This window comes from Natator depressus, chromosome 7 (assembly GCF_965152275.1).
Source record: "Natator depressus isolate rNatDep1 chromosome 7, rNatDep2.hap1, whole genome shotgun sequence".
Taxonomy (NCBI): Eukaryota; Metazoa; Chordata; order Testudines; family Cheloniidae; genus Natator; species Natator depressus.
Window position 1 is genome coordinate 107,690,963 of NC_134240.1, and position 23,987 is coordinate 107,714,949.

Sequence of the window (23,987 nt, forward strand, 5' to 3'; positions counted from 1 at the left end):
TGGCTGGATCTGTAGTTAATACCTTACTTGATGCAAGTAGTTTCTTATAACAGATCTTCCAAGGGCAGTTTTATTTTTTCCAGGAGTTTCCTCTACTAAGAGTGTTTAGGAGTGTTGTACCTGTATTAATCTCTAACCTATTTTCTCAATCACAAGTAGGAGGCACATTTCCCTCTTGTTATCCATTTTGGCAAATGTTGTCGTCCCCCCCACCCCCCCCAAGTAGATATGACATAACCAATTTTAGGTGGAATAGCTGACTAGCTGAAATAGTTGTTCTTTCAATCACAAATTATTGGACTTCATGCAGAAATACCTGGATGAACTGTTTTGGGCTGTGCTGAGGAGAAGGAAAGATGAGAAAGTCAAGGTGGCCTTAATATCTGAGTTTTGAAAGAAGAGAAGTGGGCATATAAAGAATCTCCTGGGTTTTTTTGAGTGGGATTGTGGAAGAAATAATCTAGATTTATCTTCCTCCATTTTCATAACAACATGGATATTTGTATCTTCTGTTGAAAGAAACAACTCCAAGTTACTAGATTTTTTTTTTCTGTGTCCCAAAGTTGTGCATATTGTGGGTGGGTTCCTTTGAGGGGTCTTCCTGTCATGAATGCAGTATTCCCTGCCATGGTGATTTTTCTCATCCAGAATCGCTTTCCTGTCTATCACTGGGGGAGAAAGGGATATTTCATCTGTAGTAAGTTAGAGTAGAAGTGTCCCAATGCAGGCACTCTTATTTTAAAAAGAGAATTAAAAAGAGGGTGAAGTAAACTAGAATTTACCTCCTTTTTGTGAATGTTGAAGTAACTTGCCACAGTGGAATAATCTGAATTTCAGCAGTAAGGGCTTGATGAGAATCTCTTTCTGCTTTTCACAGAACCAAAAACTTTTAGAGTCTACCACCCAGACAGTTTTATTCAGAATTAATTTGGACACTTTGTGAAAGGCTGGTACAACATAAAAGCAAGAAACCGTGTTTCCTGTTAAACATTTTAAAAACAGTCTAATAAAGTGATCTTGTCAGGTTTGTAATTGAGTAATTCTGCAAAAACACGCAAGATAGTATTATCCAGCATAGTCTCTGGTTTGTCTCTTGAGAGGCTTTCAGTGGACTTTTCCAAATCAAGAATCTTTAGGCAACTTGATTTTCATATCATGCAGTTTGAAGCTATAGCTAATTTTGTAGTTATTTAATAGTTAACATTTAATAGTTAATATTTCTAACATGAACATCATTCAATTTCACAGCTTTTAAGTTCTGCTTGCAGTACACTCGTAAGGCTGAGTTCCGTAAACTCTGCGATAACCTGAGGATGCATTTAGGGCAGATCCAACGCCACCATAACCAAAGTACAGCAATTAACCTCAGTAATCCTGAGAGCCAGTCTATGCACTTGGAGACGAGGCTTGTACAGCTGGACAGTGCTATTAGCATGGAATTGTGGCAGGTATGTGTTAAACTTTGTACTTATTAACAGGACCCACAATACTTTACTGCACCAAGATCCATAGACCCTCCGTCCCAAACCGGCATCAGATTTTGAATTTCATGGTGTGTACTCCAAGATCTAAAATACATACAGGGATGCAAAGGTATAGAGTGAAATTTTAATGTGTTGAATTTATAGTTGTATGTGTATTAAATATCAAACATCTGATGAACCTGGTGCTGTCTAGAAGCAGGACTTCAAGATAAGCCACTACTTGCAATGGAAAATGAATTTTTATGGGCGTTGATGTAGTTGCCAGAGACTGCTTGGAGTATAGGTGAATGGGTGAGGAAATCAGTTAGTTGACCCTCCTCATCTCTGAAAATTTGCTTTCTCAAGAGGGAGATCAGGTTTTCTGGAGGCAGTCAGCAGGGACGTAAATCTGTGATGGGGGTCCCCATTCTCTAACTATTTTCAAGGTCGCAAAATTGTGGAATGCGACCATCCATGATTTAGATACTAATTTATTTTGTTATTTCTGCTCAGTCTTTTTCCTTTAGAGAAATACCAAAGTCAAAATTACAGTTATTAATGCAAGTTCTGTTAATTTGTTTTACATTAATCTGAAAAATATGATTTCCATTATGTTCCTTTATCAGGTGTAGATTTGTCATGCTTCTAATATAATAAATCTAAGGCCGTTCTGGTCACTATTGATTAGATGGGAGATGGAGAGAAGGGCAAATAGAGCTCGTTAAAAAAATTCTGAGACATTTTATCATTGGAATTTGCCAGTTTGTCAAAATCAAAATGTTTTGCCAAGATCTTTCAATTTTGATGAAGTTCTGATGGAAACCAGGCAGACTTCTGACAGCCTTGTGTGCTTGATTTCTTCTCAGCTCATCCACCTGGCTCCTTTGTATCCTACCTGGTGGGCTGACAGAGAGAGCTGAGAGCCTCGCTGGGAGTCCAGGCTCGCTGATCTTTTGTAGCCTTGGGCTTCCAGAGTCTGTGGCTCCAAAGCAGCCCACCAGGCAGACTGCTCCAGATCTGGTGTTTATTCCCTTTTATAGAGAATTTGGAAATCTTCTCGCTTTGTGCCAAATTGGAATGAAACCAAAATTTTCCATGAAACAGAATTCCCTTTGCTGCCCAGCTCTGGCAAATAGCTTTAAAGTATTTGCAATATATGTAAATCATTTCTTTGTTAGAAAGGAATGTATTTATTTCTGGGTAACTGATCAAGTTGAAAATTACAGCTAAAGATATATATTCAAATGATAAAGCTTTGTATATTAAACATGCTTCTAAAAGCTTTAGCTTTTAGTTTTCTAATTTTCTTGCAAGTAATATACTGAAAGTAATTCTTTTGTTCATTATTTTAGGAAGCTTTCAAAGCAGTGGAGGATATTCATGGGCTATTCTCCTTGTCTAAGAAACCACCCAAACCCCAGCTGATGGCAAATTACTATCACAAAGTTTCCACTGTCTTCTGGAAATCAGGAAATGCTCTTTTCCATGCATCCACACTTCACCGACTGTACCACCTGTCAAGAGAAATGCGAAAGAATCTCACACAAGAGGAGATGCAGAGGTGGGGAGAGATGCTTTTCACTTAGCTTCTGGTTTTAATCACTTATGTACAAATTAATTCAATTTAGCCTGTAATAAGAAGCAGATGGAATGTGTATTTGAGAGGGTGGCATCAGATACTGAACAGCTTTGCTTAAAGGGATAAGTAAAGAATGTCCCAATAATAAGGGCAAGAAGGACATTCAACAAATCTTGTAATGAAGGTGAGCATTGGGACCTCCTGTGTGTTATTACCATATTAGCCACAGACTGAGACCCTGAGCAAGTCACCAAACCTCTGTCTTGCCTCCGTTTGTGAAATGGTGAAATACTTACTTCACGTGACTTAATTATTGTTAGTAAAGTTTTGAATGAAAGATACTATGTAAATGTACATTATTAAGGCATACAATAGAATCCATTCACCTTGGTGCTGAGTGTGACCTTGAAAAGGCTTTTGAGGCATGCTGGTGCATTCAGTGAGCAGCAGTTAGCTATCCATGGCTGATCTCTGGAGTTTGTAAACCTGCAACGTTCACCTATAAACCCTTGTCAATTCAAAAATGGTGGGAAGGTACAATTTAAGGAAGATGTTTACGTTCCACTTAAATGTACTTATCTGGGAATTTAGCACATATTTCAAATTTTATTTAATATCACCGTCTACAGTAACATATTCAAGTTAGACTTATTTTGAATTTTTTTTAAATTATCGCATCAAATTAATCAATCTTATGGAGCTGTCAGTAGCTATTCCATAGCTTGGGGGTTTTGTGATTGTCTGGAAGCAGGACTAAGATGGCTCTGGCTACCAGCCCTTTACTGGATATTCTTTAATTTTTTTTATTCTATTTTATTTTATTTGGAGAAGAGGATTTTTTTTTAAAGGAAACTGAGTAATAAAGGGCTGATATCAACTAAGTTATCCCCTCTAGAAATTAAGAAGCACTCAGAATTAATCTGAACACTGAAATACTAAGATATCTTGTTTTCTGGTGTTGCTTGCATTTTGATATGGCGTAGTTATTGAAAGAATAAATCATTCACCCCTTAGCTTTTACACTGATTGGATGCTTCTGTTTTACAACTGAAATGTGTGCAAAAAAACCCAACAAAACACACACACAAAGATTTCTATTTTATAATTCATCTTTTGTGATTGTACTTTAACAACAGGATGTCAACCCGAGTCCTTTTGGCTACTCTGTCAATTCCTATAACTCCTGAGCGAACTGATATTGCTCGTCTTCTAGATATGGATGGTATCATCGTTGAAAAGCAGCGACGTCTGGCCACGCTGCTGGGCCTCCAGGCCCCACCTACACGTATCAGTCTTATTAATGACATGGTAAATAATTGTGTTTGAGTGAAAGGTTTTATATTTAATCTGTAGTTTCACTCAAAAGCTGTTATAGTTAGATATGGTGCTGCAATTCAAAATATTCCAGTAAATTTAAAAAGTCCATTAAAGTAAAAGAATTCAACATGATCAACTGTGAAGATGTTTATAATTTAACTGTGCAGTAATACACTTTCTTCTGATGTGCTAGAAAGTCAGGCTAAAGTAGTCCCTCTCCTTGGTCTGTATTTCTTTCTCCATTTGAAAAACAACTTGGATAGACTAAAATCCTAACTCTGTGTCTTTGTATCCAGTGAAAAGTAATGTTCCAATATAGTGATAAATATTATCCATTTTGTGACAAAAGCAAACCAGAAGCCTGCTGTGAATGATCCTGCAATGGCTTTGGAGGGGGTGGAGACCAGGAACTTTCATTTTTTTTCCTTTTGATTTACCATATTGAAATTGGAGGATAATTTAATTAGATTAGATGTTTTAATATTATATTTTCAATGTGTATCAAGGTAAGATTAGTACATTAAGCTGAATGAAGGTTTACAAGGACCTAGGCCAGGGGTGGGCAAACTACGGCTCGGGGGCCGCATCCGGCCCTCTTGACGTTTTAATCCAGTGTTTGAGTGCTCCCGCCAGGGAGCAGCAGCATGCCTGCCTCCTGCTCTTACGCGTAGGGGCATCCAGGGGGCTCTGCATGCTGCTCCCGCCCCAGGTGCCTCCCCCGCAGCTCGCAGCATCACCCCAGAGCCCGCACCCTCTCCCCAACCCCCAATTTTATGAGCATTCATGGCCCGCCATACAATTTCCATACCCAGATGTGGTCCTCAGGCCAAAAATTTTGCCCATCCCTGACCTAGGCAATTAGGAAAACTTGCCCTTGTTTGATTTGAGAGAAGGTTAGTGAGATATAAATTGTCTTCTGGTGATACCTTCCAAGTCTTCATGAAAAAAATAGCTTTCCTTGAAATCAGTTACATGCATTAAAAAGTATTACTTCTTATTACCTCTCGCAATTTAAGCATTTTTGTTTGTGTCTAGCAGTTTTTTTTGCCACTTTTAATTTTAGAACTTTGGGAATTTACCAATGGGCTGTAATATGTGCATCTGTAGTTCAGATCCACTCATGAATATACTCATGCAGGGACTGTTTTCATTTGTGTCTGGGAAGTGCCTAACATGCCGTGCACTCTAACCCAATCAAAATACTTTTCATAGACTAGATTTTTTTGTTTTTCTCTGTTCTGACATTTGCAACTGAAAACGACATTCCATAAATTCTGTGCTCTAATTTAAATAAATTATCATATTTTTGATTAATCAAAATGGTTTTAATTAAAGCATAATGAATTAAGCATTTCATTGGCTTTGTTTAATTTCTTAGTTACAAAGTTGTAGAGTGTAATTATTGTTATCTTAAGCAAGTATTTTTTTCTTCCATTATGTTGACTCTAGGTGAGGTTTAATGTAGTGCAGCATGTTGTTCCGGAGGTAAAGGAACTTTACAATTGGCTTGAAGTAGATTTCCACCCACTAAAGCTATGTGATCGTGTAACCAAGGTAAGTCCTGTAGGAGTATATAGAGACACATGAGTCTGGGCAGATGATATTAGCAGTTAGTGAGGTTGGATTGTCAGTTTTTTGGGTCAGGGACTTCATTTGGCCCATTTTCATTATTGTTGTGTTTACATTATACACTGCTGTGTACGTTGCTATATAAATAGCATATAACATTGTTTTCAAAAGCATTTTCGACCTGCCATATCCGTTGGCACCACTTAAAGTGCTCATACAAGGAGATAGTTTTGGGAGCAACCTTGAAATTCTTGTTCTCTAGACTGGTGAAGGTGATATTGGAGTGGTGGTTGACACAGTCTTAGTCTCACCCTCTTCTGGAAAGCTACTGAAATGGTTGTATGGGATAGGGAAAAACTGCAAAAGCCATCTGCATGTACTTTTAAGCCACAGTGAGAGTAAAGTAAGCACTGTAAATTTGGTCCACTGAATTTTTCTAAATTCCACAAATGGTGAAGCACATTATATTGCCTTTGTGCCTGTAAGAACAGGAATATTTAATGTACTAAACAGTGAAGGTAAATTCACAATGTGGTTAATATGGCCAGTGCTGTCAGTCACATTCCAACAAAATCTAGATCTCCATTGTGTAAAAAAACAGTAGTGTGTTTATCAAAAGATTTGCATCAGTAATAAATTTATAATTAGGCAATGCTTTGCTTCATGAATTCTAAAGTGGCGTTATTTTGGAGAGTGAGTTTAACGTGAAATTTGAAGAGTATTTTGGGGCTCTCAGATGAAATAGATATTGTAACTTTCTGGTCATTGTGACAGGTTCTAAACTGGGTGAGAGATCAAGTTGAAAAGGAACCTGAATTGCAGCTGTATGTCCCACATCTGCAAAACAACACCATCCTTCGTCTTCTGCAGCAGGTATGATTTTATATATAATTATATATATATATATATATATATATATATATATAAGTAATTATTTATTATTATTTATAAAGTAATTTATATATATAAAGTAATTGAATGTGCACAGAGATGACTGAGTTTGAGAATGTTTTGGAAGATTCTGAAGCCCAAAACGTAACATTTTATTTCATGGCCTAAGTAAAAATTTGCCATTGAATGTAATGCTCTTACTATGACTTTGAGACAGTCTTTTTTTCCCCATCCATATAACCCATCCTTCCTGTCTTATACTGCTTTGTTAAACACAACTCTAGCTGCTAACTATTTTAAATAATAGCTGTATACACTGGTGTAGGATTTTATCTAGACTTATTTGTTCCTTTGTTTAGGTTTTCAGTCTTGCCTTATATCTGTTCAATCCTTTGTTTCCTTGTAGTTAATTTGAAAAAAGCTTATTTTGTCAAATGCACATTTCATTGACCTGAACCCATTTCAGTGGTGAGCAGTGTTATTTCTGATGTGCCAGACAACAGCTGAAGGTTAATTAGCAGCGTTGCTGTATATAGTTACTGCTGCCAGTCTCCTTCAGACAAAGAACGTAGTCAGGAAAGTCACTGATCCTAGATTAAGATTAAATAAAATGTTGGAAGAAAATGTTGAAGTGTTGGTAAAATATGAATAATAATTAAACACATCTTCGTTAACCTGTTGCCCAACTGTCAATTAATCAGGCTAACTTTACAGCATGTGCGATAGTTTTAGCTTCTGTTAACCTGATTTTTAATGGGACGAAAACTGAATATTCATATATTGTGCAGGTGGCGCAGATTTATCAGACCATCGACTTTTCTCGTTTAACTACCTTGGTTCCTTTTGTTGATGCTTTCCAATTAGAGCGTGCTATTGTCGATGCAGCCAGACATTGTGACTTGCAAGTAAGTGCCATAAAAAGACTACTGTAAAAGTGTGTGTGTGTGTGTGTGTATTTATAGCTTCCTGATATCTGGCCAAGCTCAGGGGTCAGGTAAAAAGTAGCAGGTTGACACTCAACGCAGATAATAGAGAGTTGATGCTGATGAACAGGGAAGGAGCAAATTGAGGATGTGATCTCTTTTTGATATGTTAATTTGTTGCTGTTTTTATGTTCTTAAATTGTGTAGCCCACTTGCAGTAGTGAAGAGGAATTCAGTATGTAAATACAATAAATAAATTTCAGCGAAACTTGTTTAAGTGGCTGTCCAAGGGATCAGCAAAAACAGGTTGTCTAATACAGAAAGTCCTTCACCAAAAGTCTTAACAAAAAGTATTGAAAACTTTGGTAACGCTCCAAAGTAATCACTTAGGACCACTTCCAAAAAGCTATACTTGGTACACACTTTGTCCACCTGTAGGTATGATATAAAGCAGCAAATAGCTTGAGACATTTTAACTTCTGCTGTAGATAACAGATGTATTGGCAGTGGAAGTCAAGTATATACTTATTAATAAACATTAACCTGAGCTGTAGCCTGCACTACCATATTTTTGCATATGATCATGAAGAAACAAACCTGTTCTTATTTCAGAGCACTTCACATCTGTTCATTTGATTTAGGGAAGACATTGAGTCTAGTTAGTACCTAAAATAAAACACTTGCAATTGAAGGCCTCATTGAAGTCACTGGCAAAGCTTCTAGTGGCTACATTGGGATCAGGCTTTCACTCTAGGTGTCTACTGACAAGTTTAAGTGCAGTGAAGTAGGGCAAGTTATCTGTCTGTAATGAAGGGGCAGTAGCAAGAACTATTCATGTAGTTGGTTTTCACCTCATGCAGTGTTCCTTATATTGAATCATTGAATGACTCTGGCTTATAGCCATGCTTCTGTACTTATCTTTATTCAGACTTTGTAGAGTCCCTTTTTTACGGGGGTGAGCTTTTTTACAAGCCATTTTGTTCTGTTGAATATAGGCCAGATGTAGCAACAGTTTTGTTCCTTAATTCTTCAAACATCATTTCTAATGTCTAGGGCAGTTGTTTTTTTAAAAAGTAACTTACGCTTAGAGCTTGTCTGCATGCTGAAGTTGCACCATTTTTTAACTTGATTTAAAACAAATTTAGTTAAACTTGTGCAAACGCCTTTGTGGACAAACTTCTGTTTTAAAATTGATTGCATTGTTTCACCTTGCATCTGTAAATCTAAGCCAAATTTAAACCTGTTTAAGAAGGATCACATGCATTTGCACCACAGTAACTCAATAAGTTTAAAATCACATGACCAGTTAAATTGGTGCATCTTTGTGTGGCTATTTATGGCAGTAGAATTGTATTTACCTGTTACGAGTACCACCTAAGTTACTATAGCTGAAAGAAATAATTATTTTTTCAGTTTTTGTATATTTGATAGTACTTTGTGTGTAGTCAATTTTACGGTTTCCTGTGTATTGTCATTTGCCCAGCTATGGGTCACTGGCACAACAATGAAGAGAGAGACATTATTTAAATGTAGGTTTCAGAGTAACAGCCGTGTTAGTCTGTATTCGCAAAAAGAAAAGGAGTACTTGTGGCACCTTAGAGACTAACCAATTTATTTGAGCATAAGCTTTTGTGAGCTACAGCTCACTTCATCGGATGCATACTGTGGAAACTGCAGAAGACATTATATACACAGAGACCATGAAACAATACCTCCTCCCATCCCACTCTCCCGCTGGTAATAGCTTATCTAAAGTGATCACTCTCCTTACAATGTGTATGATAATCAAGTTGGGCCATTTCCAGCACAAATCCAGGTTTTCTCACCCTCCCCCCCCACACACACACACAAACTCGCTCTCCTGCTGGTAATAGCTCATCCAAACTGACCACTCTCCTTACAATGTGTATGATGATCAAGGTGGGCCATTTGATTATCATACACATTGTAAGGAGAGTGGTCAGTTTGGATGAGCTATTACCAGCAGGAGAGTGAGTTTGTGTGTGTATGGGGGTGGGGGGGTGTGAGAACCTGGATTTGTGCTGGAAATGGCCCACCTTGATTATCATACACATTGTAAAGAGAGTGGTCACTTTGGATAAGCTATTACCAGCAGGAGAGTGGGATGGGAGGAGGTATTGTATCATGGTCTCTGTGTATATAATGTCTTGTGCAGTTTCCACAGTATGCATCCGATGAAGTGAGCTGTAGCTCACGAAAGCTTATGTTCAAATAAATTGGTTAGTCTCTAAGGTGCCACAAGTTCTCCTTTTCTTTTATTTAAATGTAATAATTAAAAAAGAAAAAAAAAGATTTTTTTAAAACCACAATGAGGAAGCTGGCTTCAGATACTGGTCACTACTTTTAACTCACTTTTTGAAACTGACTATATTTCAAATTGATGTCTCATTTTAAGTATTCAGTGGTGCCCTAATTCTGATCTTCTGAATCTTTTTTCAATGTATTTTGTAAAGGTTCGCCTTGATCATACTTCTCGAACGCTGAGCTTCGGATCAGATTTAAATTATTCAACTCGGGAAGATGCACCGCTTGGCCCTCAGCTGCAAAGTATGCCTTCTGAGCAAATTAGAAATCAGCTGACTGCTATGTCCTCTGCTCTCGCTAAGGCTCTTGAAGTGATTAAACCACCAAACATAGTGGTAAGTATTTTTAAGTTTTTGAAATTTTTGTTGGGAGAAAAAAAAAAAATCTCAACGTTCCGTGAAGGGAATTGTCTGTCTCTTGAATTTCTTCTGTTCAACTTTTTCTTGCCTAGTCAAATGCACATTTCATTGACCTGCTCTCATTGCATTGCTGAGCAGTGTTATTTCTGATGTGCTAAACAAACAGGTGAAGGTTAATTAGCAGCATGACTATATGTAGTTACTGTTGCCAGTCCCCTTCAGACAAAACAACTGATCAGGAAGGTCAGTGTGTACAAATTTAATGTAGTAGTAAAATGATTATTAGTGGCAGATGGCTAAATGTGTCTTAGCATCCTTTTGTCCTCTCAGTTACATGAACCCCACCCTTCTAATTCCACTAGCTTTTTTGGATTAGTCAGATACACTTGTTTTGAAGCTGTTGGTGTCTTTGTAAATATTAATAGTTTGTTTGATTTACTTTTCTGTGGCACAGGAAAACCATTTGACTGTCTATAGATAGTTAAATAAATTAATGGGCACCTCTAGGGTTTGAGTGGCCCAAAGCTTGGTCGTTGCATTTTTTTTTTTTTTACAGTAATACTTTGCTCCATCTTTCTCTTTTTTATTGATATTATTACTGTTCTAGAGCATTGTGCCTATTGTTGTTTTTAATACCCTCAAGTTGTAATGATGAGCTGTATTTGTATACTTTTGAATTAAGTAAAAATATAAGCTAATAAAGTGATATTTTGTCAACTTTATATTTCTTAAATTTTAGAATTTAAGGAATAGATAGTTTGTCAGATTGAATTATGTTATTGGTCCGTTTGGTAATGTCTTCATTTGGCAGTAGTAAGTTATTGATGCTTCTGAGGGAAGCCAAAAATTCCATGATGCATCCAACCAGTTAGTATGTGGCCATGTAATTAAAGACTGTATCACCATGTATACATATGAGAGGGTAGAATTAAGATTGTCTGGGCAGCCTTTATTCTGTGGCATATACTTGCTTCTGAGTGCTTGATTTTACAACCTTAACATTCTTTTACTTTTTTTTTGGCATATAATTAAAGATATAGGATCTGATTTATCTCCTCTTCCTGGAGGACTTTGTCAGTGTAAAGGACCTGGAATGTCACCTCATAGCTGAAGCTAGAAACCTGACATAAAAGTTTCCCTGCTTTGGAACCAACTCCCCCTCAGTTGGGGCTGATAGTTGCATGTTGGATTTCAACCTCCATCTGTGATGTCACTCTTCAGGTTCTCCAGGAAAAAGTGGTGTTTCAGAGCCTGATCTCTCAAATACTTTTTTTTGATGGAGCGAGATCTTTGAGTTAATCTTTACCTATCATAAAGGAACAAAAAGGGAAAACTTTTTTTTGTTTTGCAGATGCATTTTGAGAGTGGATATTTAAAATCATAAAAATATAGGGATGGAAGGGACCTCAAGAGGTCATATAGTCCAGCCCTCTGAACTGAGGCAGGACCAAGTATACCTAGACTAGCCCCGAAAGGTATTTGTCCAGCCTGTTCTTAAAAACCTTCAGTGAAGGGGATTCCATGTTGGAGTGCTGTTCTTTGTTAGAGACAACTTGATCAACATATAACAGTGTCTAGTAGATATTATGGTTGTACACAATACTTTGAGGCCATGCTTATGTATATTTTTATATATAATTATTCACCGTGTTTGACCCAGATATAGGCACATTACACAGTCAGTATTTTTAAAGAGACCCAAGTATTATGACCCACTAGCTAGACCCATGTTTATGTAGTGGAAGTTTAAAATAACTTTTCAATTATAATAGTGTTTAATGTGTACTTTTATTTTTAGCAGTCTCAAAAGGTTGCCAATCTTTATCAAATAATAAATGTTTTCTCCATAGGGACAGAAGTCCTTTAACAATGTGTACAAGTTACAGTATTACTCCCTTTTGTAGAGTAGTCTTAATATTTCAACCATGATTTATCAAGAATTTCCATCTATATAAGTATAATGTAAGCAATAACACAGTATTCCAGGGTATATGCTCAACAGTCTTATGAGTGCATATTGTGTAATGCAAGTTACCCAGTTGGCTGAACAAATCCTGAAATGTTGTACTTAAACCATTTCTTTATAATCCTTTAAATAATGTTTTCCAAGTAATATAGTTTTGTTATGATGTTGGACAACAGGCTGTGGACCAGTTATTATGGACGGGCCTAATCTGGCCCACAGTTTAGACTTTTGCTTGACTTGCGGGTGCAGTTAGCTAACTAGACATGTAAATGCCTGCTATTGTACCTGCAGAAATTGAGAAACGCAGAGTTCTGATTTTAAAATCAAGCCCCCTTTGTGGTTACAGTTGCAAACTTGGGAAGCTGTAAACCAAGTAGACTTTTTTTTTTAATGTTACCTCCAGAACTTCGCTACTATATCAACACACTCTGTAACTGTGTCAAATTCACTGCTGTGCATATGGGTGACATTTTTAAAATTCTCCTTAAGCCTTTCCTCCCTTCCCACTTTCTTCCACTTACTCCTGTTGCCTTCTCCCCCTTTAGCAGCACATATAAGTGCCTTCAGAGAAATCTGTTAGTCCTTAAGGTGCTACCGGACTCCTCCTTGTTTTCAAATAAATGTACGTGCTGCTTCTCTTTGATCTCTTTGTAAAGCTTTGCAGTGGCTGATTAGCTAAGGTGTGATGGGGAACGGATGGTGAGTAAAGAAAAAGTGGCAGAAGATACTTAAAAGGACACAATCAATGTGAACCCTAGTTATTTTTTATAAATGAATTTAAAATAGTCTCAGATACTGTGCTTGCTTCTGAGTCATCCTGTCAATTTTTGTGATCTTATAACTTTCTCTCCCCTGTTGCTGTATAGAAGATCCATAGAAATATGGAAAAACGATTAAATGATTGTACAAGTGAAACTGGCTATATATAAAGTGCTATTTAGTACATAAAAACAAACTGAAAAGAGTGTTCTTTTTTCATCTCTCAGTTGTAGAATCATAACTGTTGTTGTTACAAGCGTATGTAAAATATTTTTAAGGAAGTTCAAAAATTTCACACCTAGGACACACTTCATAAAGTGTTGATCTGATACTATGGAATGCTTAACATGTTTAGCTTTTGTGCATGTGAGTAATCGCTTTGAGACTACTACTTGTATGTGTTTATACGATTGGGAACCATGCTTTCAGTTTCAGTAAAGTTTTTCATGCAGTTCCCAAATGTAGGAAATAAGATGATTTTGAGTTGTCTGTTTTATAATGTTTCACTTTCCCATGACTTGGAAATTTTAAAGGGATGCCAATCAATTTGCTGTCCTGTTCTTTATTTGCATTCAGCAAGAGAAGGAAGAACAACATCAGTTGGCTGTCACTGCTTACTTAAAAAATTCAAGGAAAGAGCATCAGCGTATCCTTGCTCGTCGTCAAACAATAGAGGAGAGAAAGGAGCGTCTTGAAAGTCTAAACATTCAGCGTGAGAAAGAAGAGTTGGAACAGCGTGAAGCTGAACTTCAAAAAGTTCGTAAAGCTGAAGAAGAGAGACTGCGCCAGGAGGCAAAAGAGAGAGAGAAGGAGCGTATTCTGCAAGAACATGAGCAAATCAAAAAAAAAACTGTTCGTGAACGTTTGGAGCAGATTAAGAAGACTGAACTGGGAGCCAAGGCATTCAAAGATATTGATATTGAGGTAAGCAACTTATTGCTGGAATATTGAATTTATTCTAGATTCCTGTACTGTTACTCAGCTGCCTAAATTTCATATTCTCCACTTGTTTTGTTTTTATGTCAGTAAGACATTCCTAAAACTATGAGACTACCAGTTTGGGCAATTTAAATATTTGATTTGTTCAATCATTGGGATAGGAGCTATTTACATGTAGGAAAAAAGTCCAGCCATTTGAGAGGGGACTGAAGATTTCTATCATCTCGATCAGTGGTCTCCAACGTGGGGTGCGTGCACCAGACCATCCCTGGGGGTGCGCGGCAGGAGGAGTGCCGCCGAAGGAGCACCGCCAGCACGGTGGCAGCAGCGCTCCTGGACCTTTGATTCTTCGGCGGCACACGGGCGGCAGCTTGGCTCTCCCCGCTCTGTCTTCAGGGGCACGCTGGTGGCAGCTCTTTTTTTTTTTTTTTTTTTGCTTCCCTAGAGCTGGCCCTGGGGGTGCGCGATCCAAAAAAATTTGGCGACCACTGATCTAGATACCTACCTAGTAATAAAACATGAAGTAGACATCCAAATTGTACCAGTGACAACTGGACTATATCTTAGTTAGAATTCAGATAAAAATCCATGAGATGTCTTCAGAGTAGAATGCAGGTTACACAACAGACATTAACAGGAGCCTAAAAATGTTCAGAAAGTCAACTAGTTTGAAAGTTTAAATCAGAAATTGCAAAAAAGTTAAAGTAAACATAGGAAACTGCATTCATGCCAGGAAACAACTATTTGCTTTCTGTGCTGTTTATTAACTTTAATCTGATTGTAGGATCTTGAAGAATTGGACCCTGACTTCATCATGGCTAAACAGGTTGAACAGCTGGAGAAAGAAAAGAAGGAACTCCAAGAACGTCTGAAGAATCAGGAAAAGAAGGTATATAAAGCAATAAGAGTATGGGCGTGGCTCTATAGAAATTTACACAGGTTTAGTTAAACTATTGTGAACCCCTGTGTGGATGTACTTTTATATTGATTCTAAAACAATATCAGTTTACCTTGCTGCTGTAGAGATACGGTAGCAAGCTGAATTCATATAAGCCAGGTTTTAATTGATTTGAGTCTCTACACACAAATCTGCACCAATTTAACTAAATTGGTTTAAAATCACACCTTGGATTAAACTGGTGCAACTTTGCATGTTTCAAGGATGAATATGCTGGGAATGCTGAGGTAGCAAATATATTGGGTGAAGTAGAAATATTTTTTTAGCATACCAGATTTGGTCTTTATTTTATACAGTAATAGGTATAATATGTTTGGTTTTCTATATTTAGATTGACTATTTTGAAAGAGCAAAGCGCTTGGAAGAAATTCCTCTGATAAAGACTGCTTATGAGGAACAAAGAATCCGAGACATGGACCTGTGGGAACAGCAAGAAGAAGAAAGGGTAAGCATATTTTGATTTCATATAGCAGCATCATTTGGTGCTCGATATAAAAACTAGGTCTGTGCCATATGTATGCTTTCCCTTGTCCAGCTCAGTCCAAGAAGGGGAGATGTGATTTAGTTCATAGGGGATTCTTTCAGTTTCTCATTATTTTCTTCACACTCATGGATAGCAGTGTCTTTTGTCAGTCCAGATAGAGAAAGAGGCAGCTGTCTGATAAGCTGCCTCTGGTTATGGGTTCTGAGGGTTAAACAACCTCAGGGGATTTGTTGTGTGTTATAAAGACAAATACGTAATGTCTAAAATTTTTAATATTTTTACTTTTGCATATTTGTAGATCACCACAATGCAGCTGGAACGCGAAAAAGCGTTGGAGCATAAGAACAGGATGTCAAGGATGTTGGAAGATAAAGACTTATTTGTATCTAGGCTCATGGCAGCACGACAGTCAGTTTATCAGGTAAACATCATGTGTTCTTGTTGGAAAAGCATTTCTATAACGTACAGGACTTAATTTGTGAGTTCAGTGTTCCACTTGAAAAATACAAATGAATTAACAAATGGAGCTAGACAAGATAATGTCTGTTTAAATTACAAAGATGTTGCCCTGCTATTTTTCTGAAACTCTAGGGGAATAAACCTTTCTGACAATCTAGAAGAATTCAAATTTATATAGTTGACCCTTTAAAAGACAAATGGTGATGGCCACAATGTGACATTGAGCCACAAAACAATTTTGTAATTCGAAAGAGAGCCATCGTTCTTTCATTGAGAGTTACATTAATGAAGTGTGCATGGGGTGGAGATGTCCACAAGATGATCTGGCAGATCCTGTCGCTTCCCAGGCACTGTCATTTTAAAATTGCTGTGGCATCTACCACAGTTGCTTACATGGAAAAGTATTATTAAAACATTCGATGTATTTTAGCTGCATTTTAATGTAGATTAGTGTCTGGAAATGAGGGCAAGCCAGCAGCACGTGACCAGTCAGCTCTTCTGGACCACAATTTGGAGTTGCTCATCTGGTTAGAGTAATCTTGAAAATGTTTCTAATCTAAAGAACAGACTTAAATTAACAAAATTCTTGTGGTTCAGTTCTGTCTTGTTAGTTGATTCAGCAGATCACTTATATGTTACAGAGGTATCTCTGGTATTTTAGATGTGAGACTAGGTTCGTGACCTGAACAGGTAATACCTAAATTAGATAAATGAAAGGGGAGAAGAGATACAATAGAAATTGTGTGACTGAGTTTCCTGTTCTAGCACTTTGAAAACTTCACTGAATTTCTCTGTGGTGTATTAGAGATTTAGCAGTTTTCCTCCCATAAATATGGAATTTAGAAGGGAAAATTGTGTCAAAAATGTATTGTCTTTAGAGGTTACCGCTACAGAGTTTTTTCCTGAGATTTTTAGGGATATGAGAAACTGTTAAACTCAATATTCCGCAAAAGTAGGAATTTAAATTATCTTGTTGTTATAACTATTAAAGAGGGAAGAGGTTTTAGCACAGGGGTGGGCAAACTATGGCCCGCGGGCCGGATGCAGCCCACGGGATTGCCCCCCGTAGTGCCGCAGGCTCCGTGCCACTCTCAGAAGTGGCCGGCACCACGTCCTTGGGGGAGGGGGAAGAGGTGTACCTGGAGGCATGGCAAGGGCAGCATGTGAAGCCCTGGGAGTGGCCCCTCCCCTCCCGCAGGAGCCGCGCAGGGATGTGGTTCTGGCCTGCCCTGGCCCCAGTGCGTGCTGCTGCCACCCTGGAGCCACTTTAGGTAAATGGTGCCGGGCCGGAGCCCAAACCCCTCCTGCACCCCAGCCCCCCAACTCTCTGCCTGCACCTCGCACCCCTCCTGCACCCCAACTCCCTGCCCTGAGCCCCCTGCTGCACTCCTGTGCACCCCAACTCCCTGTTCTGAGCCCCCATCGCACCCCTCCTGCACCTCAACCCCCGCCGTGAGCTCCCTCCCACAGTCTGCACCCCTCCTCTGCCCCAATCCCTTGCTCCGAGTCCGTTTCTGCACACTGCACCCCCTCGCACACCCCGTACTTCCTACCGCACTCCAACCCCCTGCCCCGGCCCTGCATAAAATTTCCCCACCCAGATGTGGCCCTTGGGGCAAAAAAGTTTGCCCACCCCTGTTTTAACAGCTTTCTGGTAGCTATGTCCGACTCTTTGTGGCACTACATGTGATTTCTGAGAGATTGGGCATCCGTTTATCTTACTGGGGTTTCTGAGGAAACAAAGCACTAGCATTGTGGATGCTGATTCCATTTCACAGAGGTAGACATTGCATCCCTTTATTCTTAACTTCCCAGAAGGGGGTTGGTAGGAGGAAAGTTTAACCATCACCCCATAAAATGGCCAGTGGATGGGAAGATGACTACTGGAAAATTTGTTGACATTACTATTTTGTGGTTCTTCGCATCTTTGTTCAGTGACCTAAATAACTCTCCAGTTGTTGGATTGAGTGCTGAAGGTTTTACTTGTACTCTTGCTATTTTTCAGGAAAAACTCAAACAGTTCGAAGAAAGGTTAGCAGAAGAAAGACATAATCGTTTGGAGGAACGCAAGAGACAACGCAAAGAGGAGAGGCGTATTTCTTATTACAGAGAAAAGGAGGAGGAAGAGCAGAGATTGCAAGAAGAAAAAATGCTTAAAGGTAAAAATTAAGGGACATGCACTGAGTAAACAGATTGATATTGTATTTCATTCCTTCTTGAACCATCCCAAAATCTTTGAGTCAAGTATAGGTCACTGTGTTCCATCAGATAGTAGGAAGTTTTTCTGTTCCTTTCCATTCGGAGGAAAGTTCTATATTCATTGCAACCAGACAGTCCATCTTGTGAGATTCATGCTTGTGCAGCCACCCAGCCTGCTGGCAGTCTCTCTCTGTGTACACACAACACACTTGGGGCAGAGGTGTGTGGGCTGAAGAGAGAAAATGAAGAGGCAATAATGATTGAGGTAGAGGATAGAGTAAGAATAGGAGTTGGAGAGTCTCTACTCAAAGGTTTCAGATTAGAGTTCTCGCGGTCTTTCTTTTTGTACATGAGGATTAAAAACAGAGGGAACATTGTTGCCATGCTGAGAACACGAGAATTACCATATCGGATCATTGCAGTTTTCTCTGTAGTCCAGTATCTTCTGTCTGTGGTGGCCAGTACCTGAGACTTCAGAAGATGGTGCTTGGAAATCCTTAGATTGGACAAATAACTTTCCATAAGGCAAATATTTTCCCAACCCCCTGTTAGTGGATGGCTGAAGCCCTGAAGTGTCAGGTCTGTATCCTTTATAAAACATCTTAAAATCTTATCTTCATTCAGGATTTTTGTATCTGGTTTATGAAATAATTAGTTGCTTTTTTTGACGCATACTTGAAGAGCTTCTTGCCCATACTTGAAGTACATCAAGGTTGTTACTGTGTTAACTAGTATTTCACACCTTTAGTGTTAATAAATTGGATCTGTGCAGAGATATATAGGTATCTGCATGGTTTCTTTATTAAATATCCAACAGCTGTTGTGCCAGATATCAAGTTGATCAATTATTTTTTGTTTTTTCTGTCACTTAGACGTTAATTACTTTCAAAAGAAGAATGCCGCTGTTCACAAATACTACAATGGTTACTTAGATGTTTGTGGGTGTGAGGAGGACTACTGTGTACCCTTTCTCTTTTTTCTTCCGGTTATAAACTGCTCTGAGAGGATTTGCTATATTGGTAGTTTAGTTTATTTATTTCAAAAGAATACAAATTCTTGTTGCAGAGCTCGAAGAGAAGGAACGTATTGAGCGTGAAAAACGTGAGCAGGAACAGCGGGAATACCAGGAGCGTGTCAGAAAACTAGAAGAAGTAGAGAGGAAAAAACGTCAAAGAGAGCTGGAAATTGAAGAGAGGGAGCGACGCAGAGAAGAGGAGAGGAGGGGTCTTGATGACTCGCTTTCAAGAAGGGTATTCTGATTTGTTTGTTTTTTGTAATGGGCTGGTTTTTCTTCCTCTCTATATTTGGTCAGGAGTTTGAAAATGCAGTTTAGGTGTGCTAATGAAAGCCGTGTAGAGGTGTACAACCCATAAGGAAAAGTTTCGTTAAATTCTATGTGCTTAGTTGTTTATCTAGTTCAGAAGTTAATATTTGGGTGTCAGCTATTGATGATTTTATTCATTGGCCACAGAAAATTCGTTGTCATCAAATTGAACCAATATGTTTAAACGGATAGAGAATAGATTTAATTGTGGTAAGCGCAGATGAATTGGGAGGGACCAATGAGGAACAAAATTGTAATGGCTTTTGCTAAAGTTGTGAATCAGAATAGCTATTAAAGGGAAACTCCAGTCTAAACATAAAAATAAACCTACTCGCTATATCAGATTAGAAGAGTGAAAGACTAAAAAATATCTTTAAAAAATCAGATGTTGTTATTTTGAAAATATAATATAAAATAGGACTGAAATAATGCACTAGGGCTAGGAGAATGATCTTTGCATCTGTGATATGAATGGGGCACAACTGCATTTGTCAAGGCCAGAGAAAAGGAAGTTGTATTTGAGATATGAGATGAGGTTGGATGAGAGTTTTAGCTGTGTGGATGGATAAGAAAGACTTTGCAAGATTTAGACGTAGCCTGAATGTAGGAACCTGGAGAGAGATCCAAGTCAAAGATGACACACATGTTACAGGTCTGAGTGACAGGCAGGATGGTGGTGGTGATCACAGTGACTGAAAAAGGAGGTGAGGTGGGAGGATTAGGAGCTCTGTTTTATCCATCTTGAGCTTGTGCTTGATATGTAGACATCTAGATAGACTTCACAGACACATAAATGTGTAAAGGTACTCTGTATCCAGAGTACCTGAAAACACTTATTGTATAAGCAAAAAGAAAAGGAGGACTTGTGGCACCTTAGAGACTAACAAATGTATTTGAGGGTAAGCTTTCGTGAGCTACAGCTCACTTCATCGGATGCATGCAGTGGGGAGATTTTATATACACAGAGAACATGAAACAATGGGTGTTACCATACACACTGTAACAAGAGTGATCAGGTAAGGTGAGCTATTACCAGCATGGGGGTCGGGGGGGACCTTTTGTAGTGATGATCAAGGTGGGCCATTTCCAGCAGCTGACAAGAATGTCTGAGGAACGGGGGCGGGGGGAATAAACATGAGGAAATAGTTTTTACTTTGTGTAATGACCCATCCACTCCCAGTCTTTATTCAAGCTGTAGCTCACGAAAGCTTATGCTCAAATTTGTTAGTCTCTAAGGTGCCACAAGTCCTCCTTTTCTTTTTGCGGATACAGACTAACACGGCTGCTACTCTGAAACTTGTCATTATTGTATAAGGTTTTACTTGGTTATAGTGGATCATATCATGTAATAAATGAAGAACACTTTTTAAGAAGTTGGATTGAAGTGATTGGATGTCTGCTGCTGTTTATGGTAGTACATTCCTTTAACATGTCTTTGTAGATTGAGTACTAATATATTTCTTAGCTATAAAACCTGGCTGCTGCTTAAAGTCACACTGCAACATTGCTCATATACTTAATTAACTCTAGTAAACTTTTTGTTGTATTAATATAGAATTTAAACTTTAAAGAAATATTACTTGTATTATCTGATAGGTCTGTTCCTTAGCTCAGCCAATTTACAGTTATTCAAGTGTTACATTGTAGAGAACATCAGATTAATTGGTGCCAGAGCATGGTGTTAAGTGAATGGATTGCAAATATTAGAAGTTCTGTATTTTTGTGCTCCCAAAGCTGATGCTATTGTTTACCTGTGGTGAATATAGGAATCTCGTTGGGGTGATAGAGATTCTGACAGCACCTGGAGACGAACCGCTGAACCAGAATCAGAATGGAGACGAGCACCACCAGAGAGGTAAGTAGAGGGAAATCAAGCATCTTGGTTGTTGGATCCACAATTTGTGGGCACTCTCCCTGTTGTCAGTTTGAGTAGCCTTTGCCTCTATTATGTCCAGCATTTGTATCTTTGAAAGTTATCCTCAAGGATTTTTTTAAACTCCTTTGTAAGTATTCCAAAGTAAGACAGAAGGAGTATAGCTATTTAAAAATGCAAATGGGGAAGAGGGGACTTGTGGTAAGATAAACACCCATCCAGACTCTATCATACTTTTATCCACGCATCCTTTTATCTAGAACATTGAATACAATTAAACTTCCTGGTTTATTTAAACCTTTACATTAAATCCAGCTGATGCCACCAAACATCTCATAAACCAGCAGCTGCTTACATGGTTTTTCCTTTGCTAAATCTGCAGCCTAATCAACCGTAATCCCTACTTAAATGATTTGGTGCAGAGTTCAAAATGAGGGAAAGAGAGTGACTAGTTATAGGCTTTGTGATGACCTATCATATTAGGAATTTTCCATTAAGGAATTGAGAAAGATACCAAAGAACTGTGTAACACAAATTCCCAAAGCCTTGCAAGAAATTCAGACTCGAGGATAATTTACAGAAGCTGAAAATGTATGCTGCAAGCTGAAACTAAGATCTAAAGAAATGTCATGAATTGAGAAGGGAAACGAACTGAAAAGGGAGAGTTTAAGGACTCAGTATTTGGAGGCTGTTCTTTTGCTAAAATCAGTAGTTCTCAAACTTTTGTACTGGTGACTCCTTTCACATAGGAAGCCTCTGAGTGCGACCCCCCCCCCTTATAAATTAAAAACAAACTTTTTATATTTTAACACCATTATAAGTGCTGGAGGCAAAGCGGGGTTTGGGGTGGAGACTGACAGCTCACGACCCCCTGTGTAATAACCTTGCGACCCCCTGAGGGGTCCCGACCACCCAGTTTGAGAACCCCTGGCTAAAATGCTTATCCTGGGTCTGAATATTTTAGGATTTTGAGAATGACTGACTGCATAGAAGGAGAAATATAGGTCTTCGGGAGCTCTATGCATCTGTTAGAACTTTTCTCTTTCCCTTCCATGCAGTTAAAATGTTGAGAGAGGAATCAAAATCAGTACAGGCCAATATGCAAGGGTAGTGAACATTCTCTTGATCAGTTCTTTTAATTTGTCCCAAGAGAGTAACTAAAATCAAATCTAGCCATAATACTTTTTGACATAGCTTGAAATGAAGGGTAGGGGTCCTGTATTCTTTGTACACCCAAAAGTCTCATTGGTTTTAGTGGTAGTCTGGGTGTACAAGGAGTGTGTTAATTTATATTGGACTCTAGTGTGGTAATGGTAATGTAGATTTGACTGCAACTGAATAAAATGTTCAGAAATCTATTTGTGAATTAAGTGGCAGAGGCAGTGATATAGAGGGCAGAACACATAGCAGCAGCAGGAACACACATTTAGTTTATGCCTACAGCTCCTTGCACAAATGGTGTCATGTTGGAATCATCCCATGGACACTAGTAAAGGTAAAGAAATTCAGAGACTGTCTTGCAAACGTAGACTTTTCACTTGACGCCATGTCGTTAATCACTCAAATGCCGAGAGCCATATGAGAGTCCGTAATCGTGGAACTACTTGTAGAGTGCAGGCAGGCCTCCCACTGATTACCCAGGACTTCAGGGTGGTCATCTTAGCTGTCAATTTGTTCCAGTTGTCCTCAACTTTTTCTGGACCATGACCCTGTGTTACAACAGGAAAAAATTGCAGATTCCCCCTCCCTAGCCATAAAGAAAGAGAGGGTAGTCCTAACACATGCTGGATGTGTTTGCAAATCCCAGGTTGAGAACCTGTGGTCTAGTCAATGGAGAGGCAACCTTCACCAGTACAAGGAAGATGGTGAACATAAGAAACAAAAGAAAGCATAAATCTCTTAGAATCCGGGCAACAAAATTAGTAATCTTCCAGATAATATCTGCAATGTGCCAAAAACAGCCAAGGAAAATAAGTTTATTCCTGAATAGAGGCTGTGCAGTGTGTGTCAAAGTGAGGAACTTATCACCCCTAAAAACGTTATATAAAATATTACCTGTCCATCAAAAACGTAGATTGGTCTTAGAAGGATGGCAGTTGCACTAGAATGCATCCTCAATAGGAGTGTCTGTTTCCACATCACCCATTTTAGGGAAAAATCCATAGAGATTGTTCACAACAAGCACGTCTAATTCCTGAGGGGGACCAGAGGAAGACCCTGGAATTCATCAGAGGGGGTGATAGCTGAAATAATACCATAGAAATGTAGGTCTGGACAGGACCTCAATAGGTCCTCTAGTGTATTCCCCCTGTGCCAAAGCAGGAATAAGTATATCTAGACCATCCTTGATAGATGTTTGTCTAACTTGTTCTTAAAAAACATCAGTGATGGTGATCCATTGTTTTTGCATGACTCATATTGCTCCCCGGAGGAGCCACAAATAGTTTGTTTCACATGCTTCTGATAATGCAAAAAAAGACCTTATCTTATGTACTTTTTGAGTTATGAGTGTATCTTATGTACTTTTTTGAGTGTATCTTATGTACTTTTTGAGTTATGAGTGAGCATAAGAATTCTCAAACTATTATCATCCACCAGGA

The 23,987-nt window shown here is 38.6% G+C and overlaps 1 protein-coding gene and 2 non-coding genes across 4 annotated transcripts in view; all 3 read left to right on the forward strand.

Moving 5' to 3' along the window:
- The window catches only part of EIF3A (eukaryotic translation initiation factor 3 subunit A), a 46,526-nt gene that overhangs the window by 14,178 nt on the left and 8,361 nt on the right, over window positions 1-23,987 (forward strand). For both annotated transcript variants that reach the window (XM_074959253.1, XM_074959254.1), the window contains exons 5-18: window positions 1,249-1,448; window positions 2,816-3,024; window positions 4,179-4,350; window positions 5,809-5,913; window positions 6,703-6,801; window positions 7,608-7,724; window positions 10,217-10,402; window positions 13,728-14,075; window positions 14,875-14,979; window positions 15,380-15,493; window positions 15,831-15,953; window positions 17,997-18,150; window positions 19,256-19,440; window positions 21,281-21,369. In XM_074959253.1, the coding sequence (XP_074815354.1) occupies window positions 1,249-1,448; window positions 2,816-3,024; window positions 4,179-4,350; window positions 5,809-5,913; window positions 6,703-6,801; window positions 7,608-7,724; window positions 10,217-10,402; window positions 13,728-14,075; window positions 14,875-14,979; window positions 15,380-15,493; window positions 15,831-15,953; window positions 17,997-18,150; window positions 19,256-19,440; window positions 21,281-21,369 (2,206 nt within the window). The remainder of the gene's footprint in view (window positions 1-1,248; window positions 1,449-2,815; window positions 3,025-4,178; window positions 4,351-5,808; window positions 5,914-6,702; window positions 6,802-7,607; window positions 7,725-10,216; window positions 10,403-13,727; window positions 14,076-14,874; window positions 14,980-15,379; window positions 15,494-15,830; window positions 15,954-17,996; window positions 18,151-19,255; window positions 19,441-21,280; window positions 21,370-23,987) is intronic.
- LOC141991781 (small nucleolar RNA SNORA19) lies at window positions 7,254-7,384 on the forward strand. The gene has a single exon (XR_012640468.1). It is a non-coding gene; the product is annotated as a small nucleolar RNA SNORA19 (small nucleolar RNA).
- LOC141991780 (small nucleolar RNA SNORA19) lies at window positions 10,523-10,654 on the forward strand. The gene has a single exon (XR_012640467.1). It is a non-coding gene; the product is annotated as a small nucleolar RNA SNORA19 (small nucleolar RNA).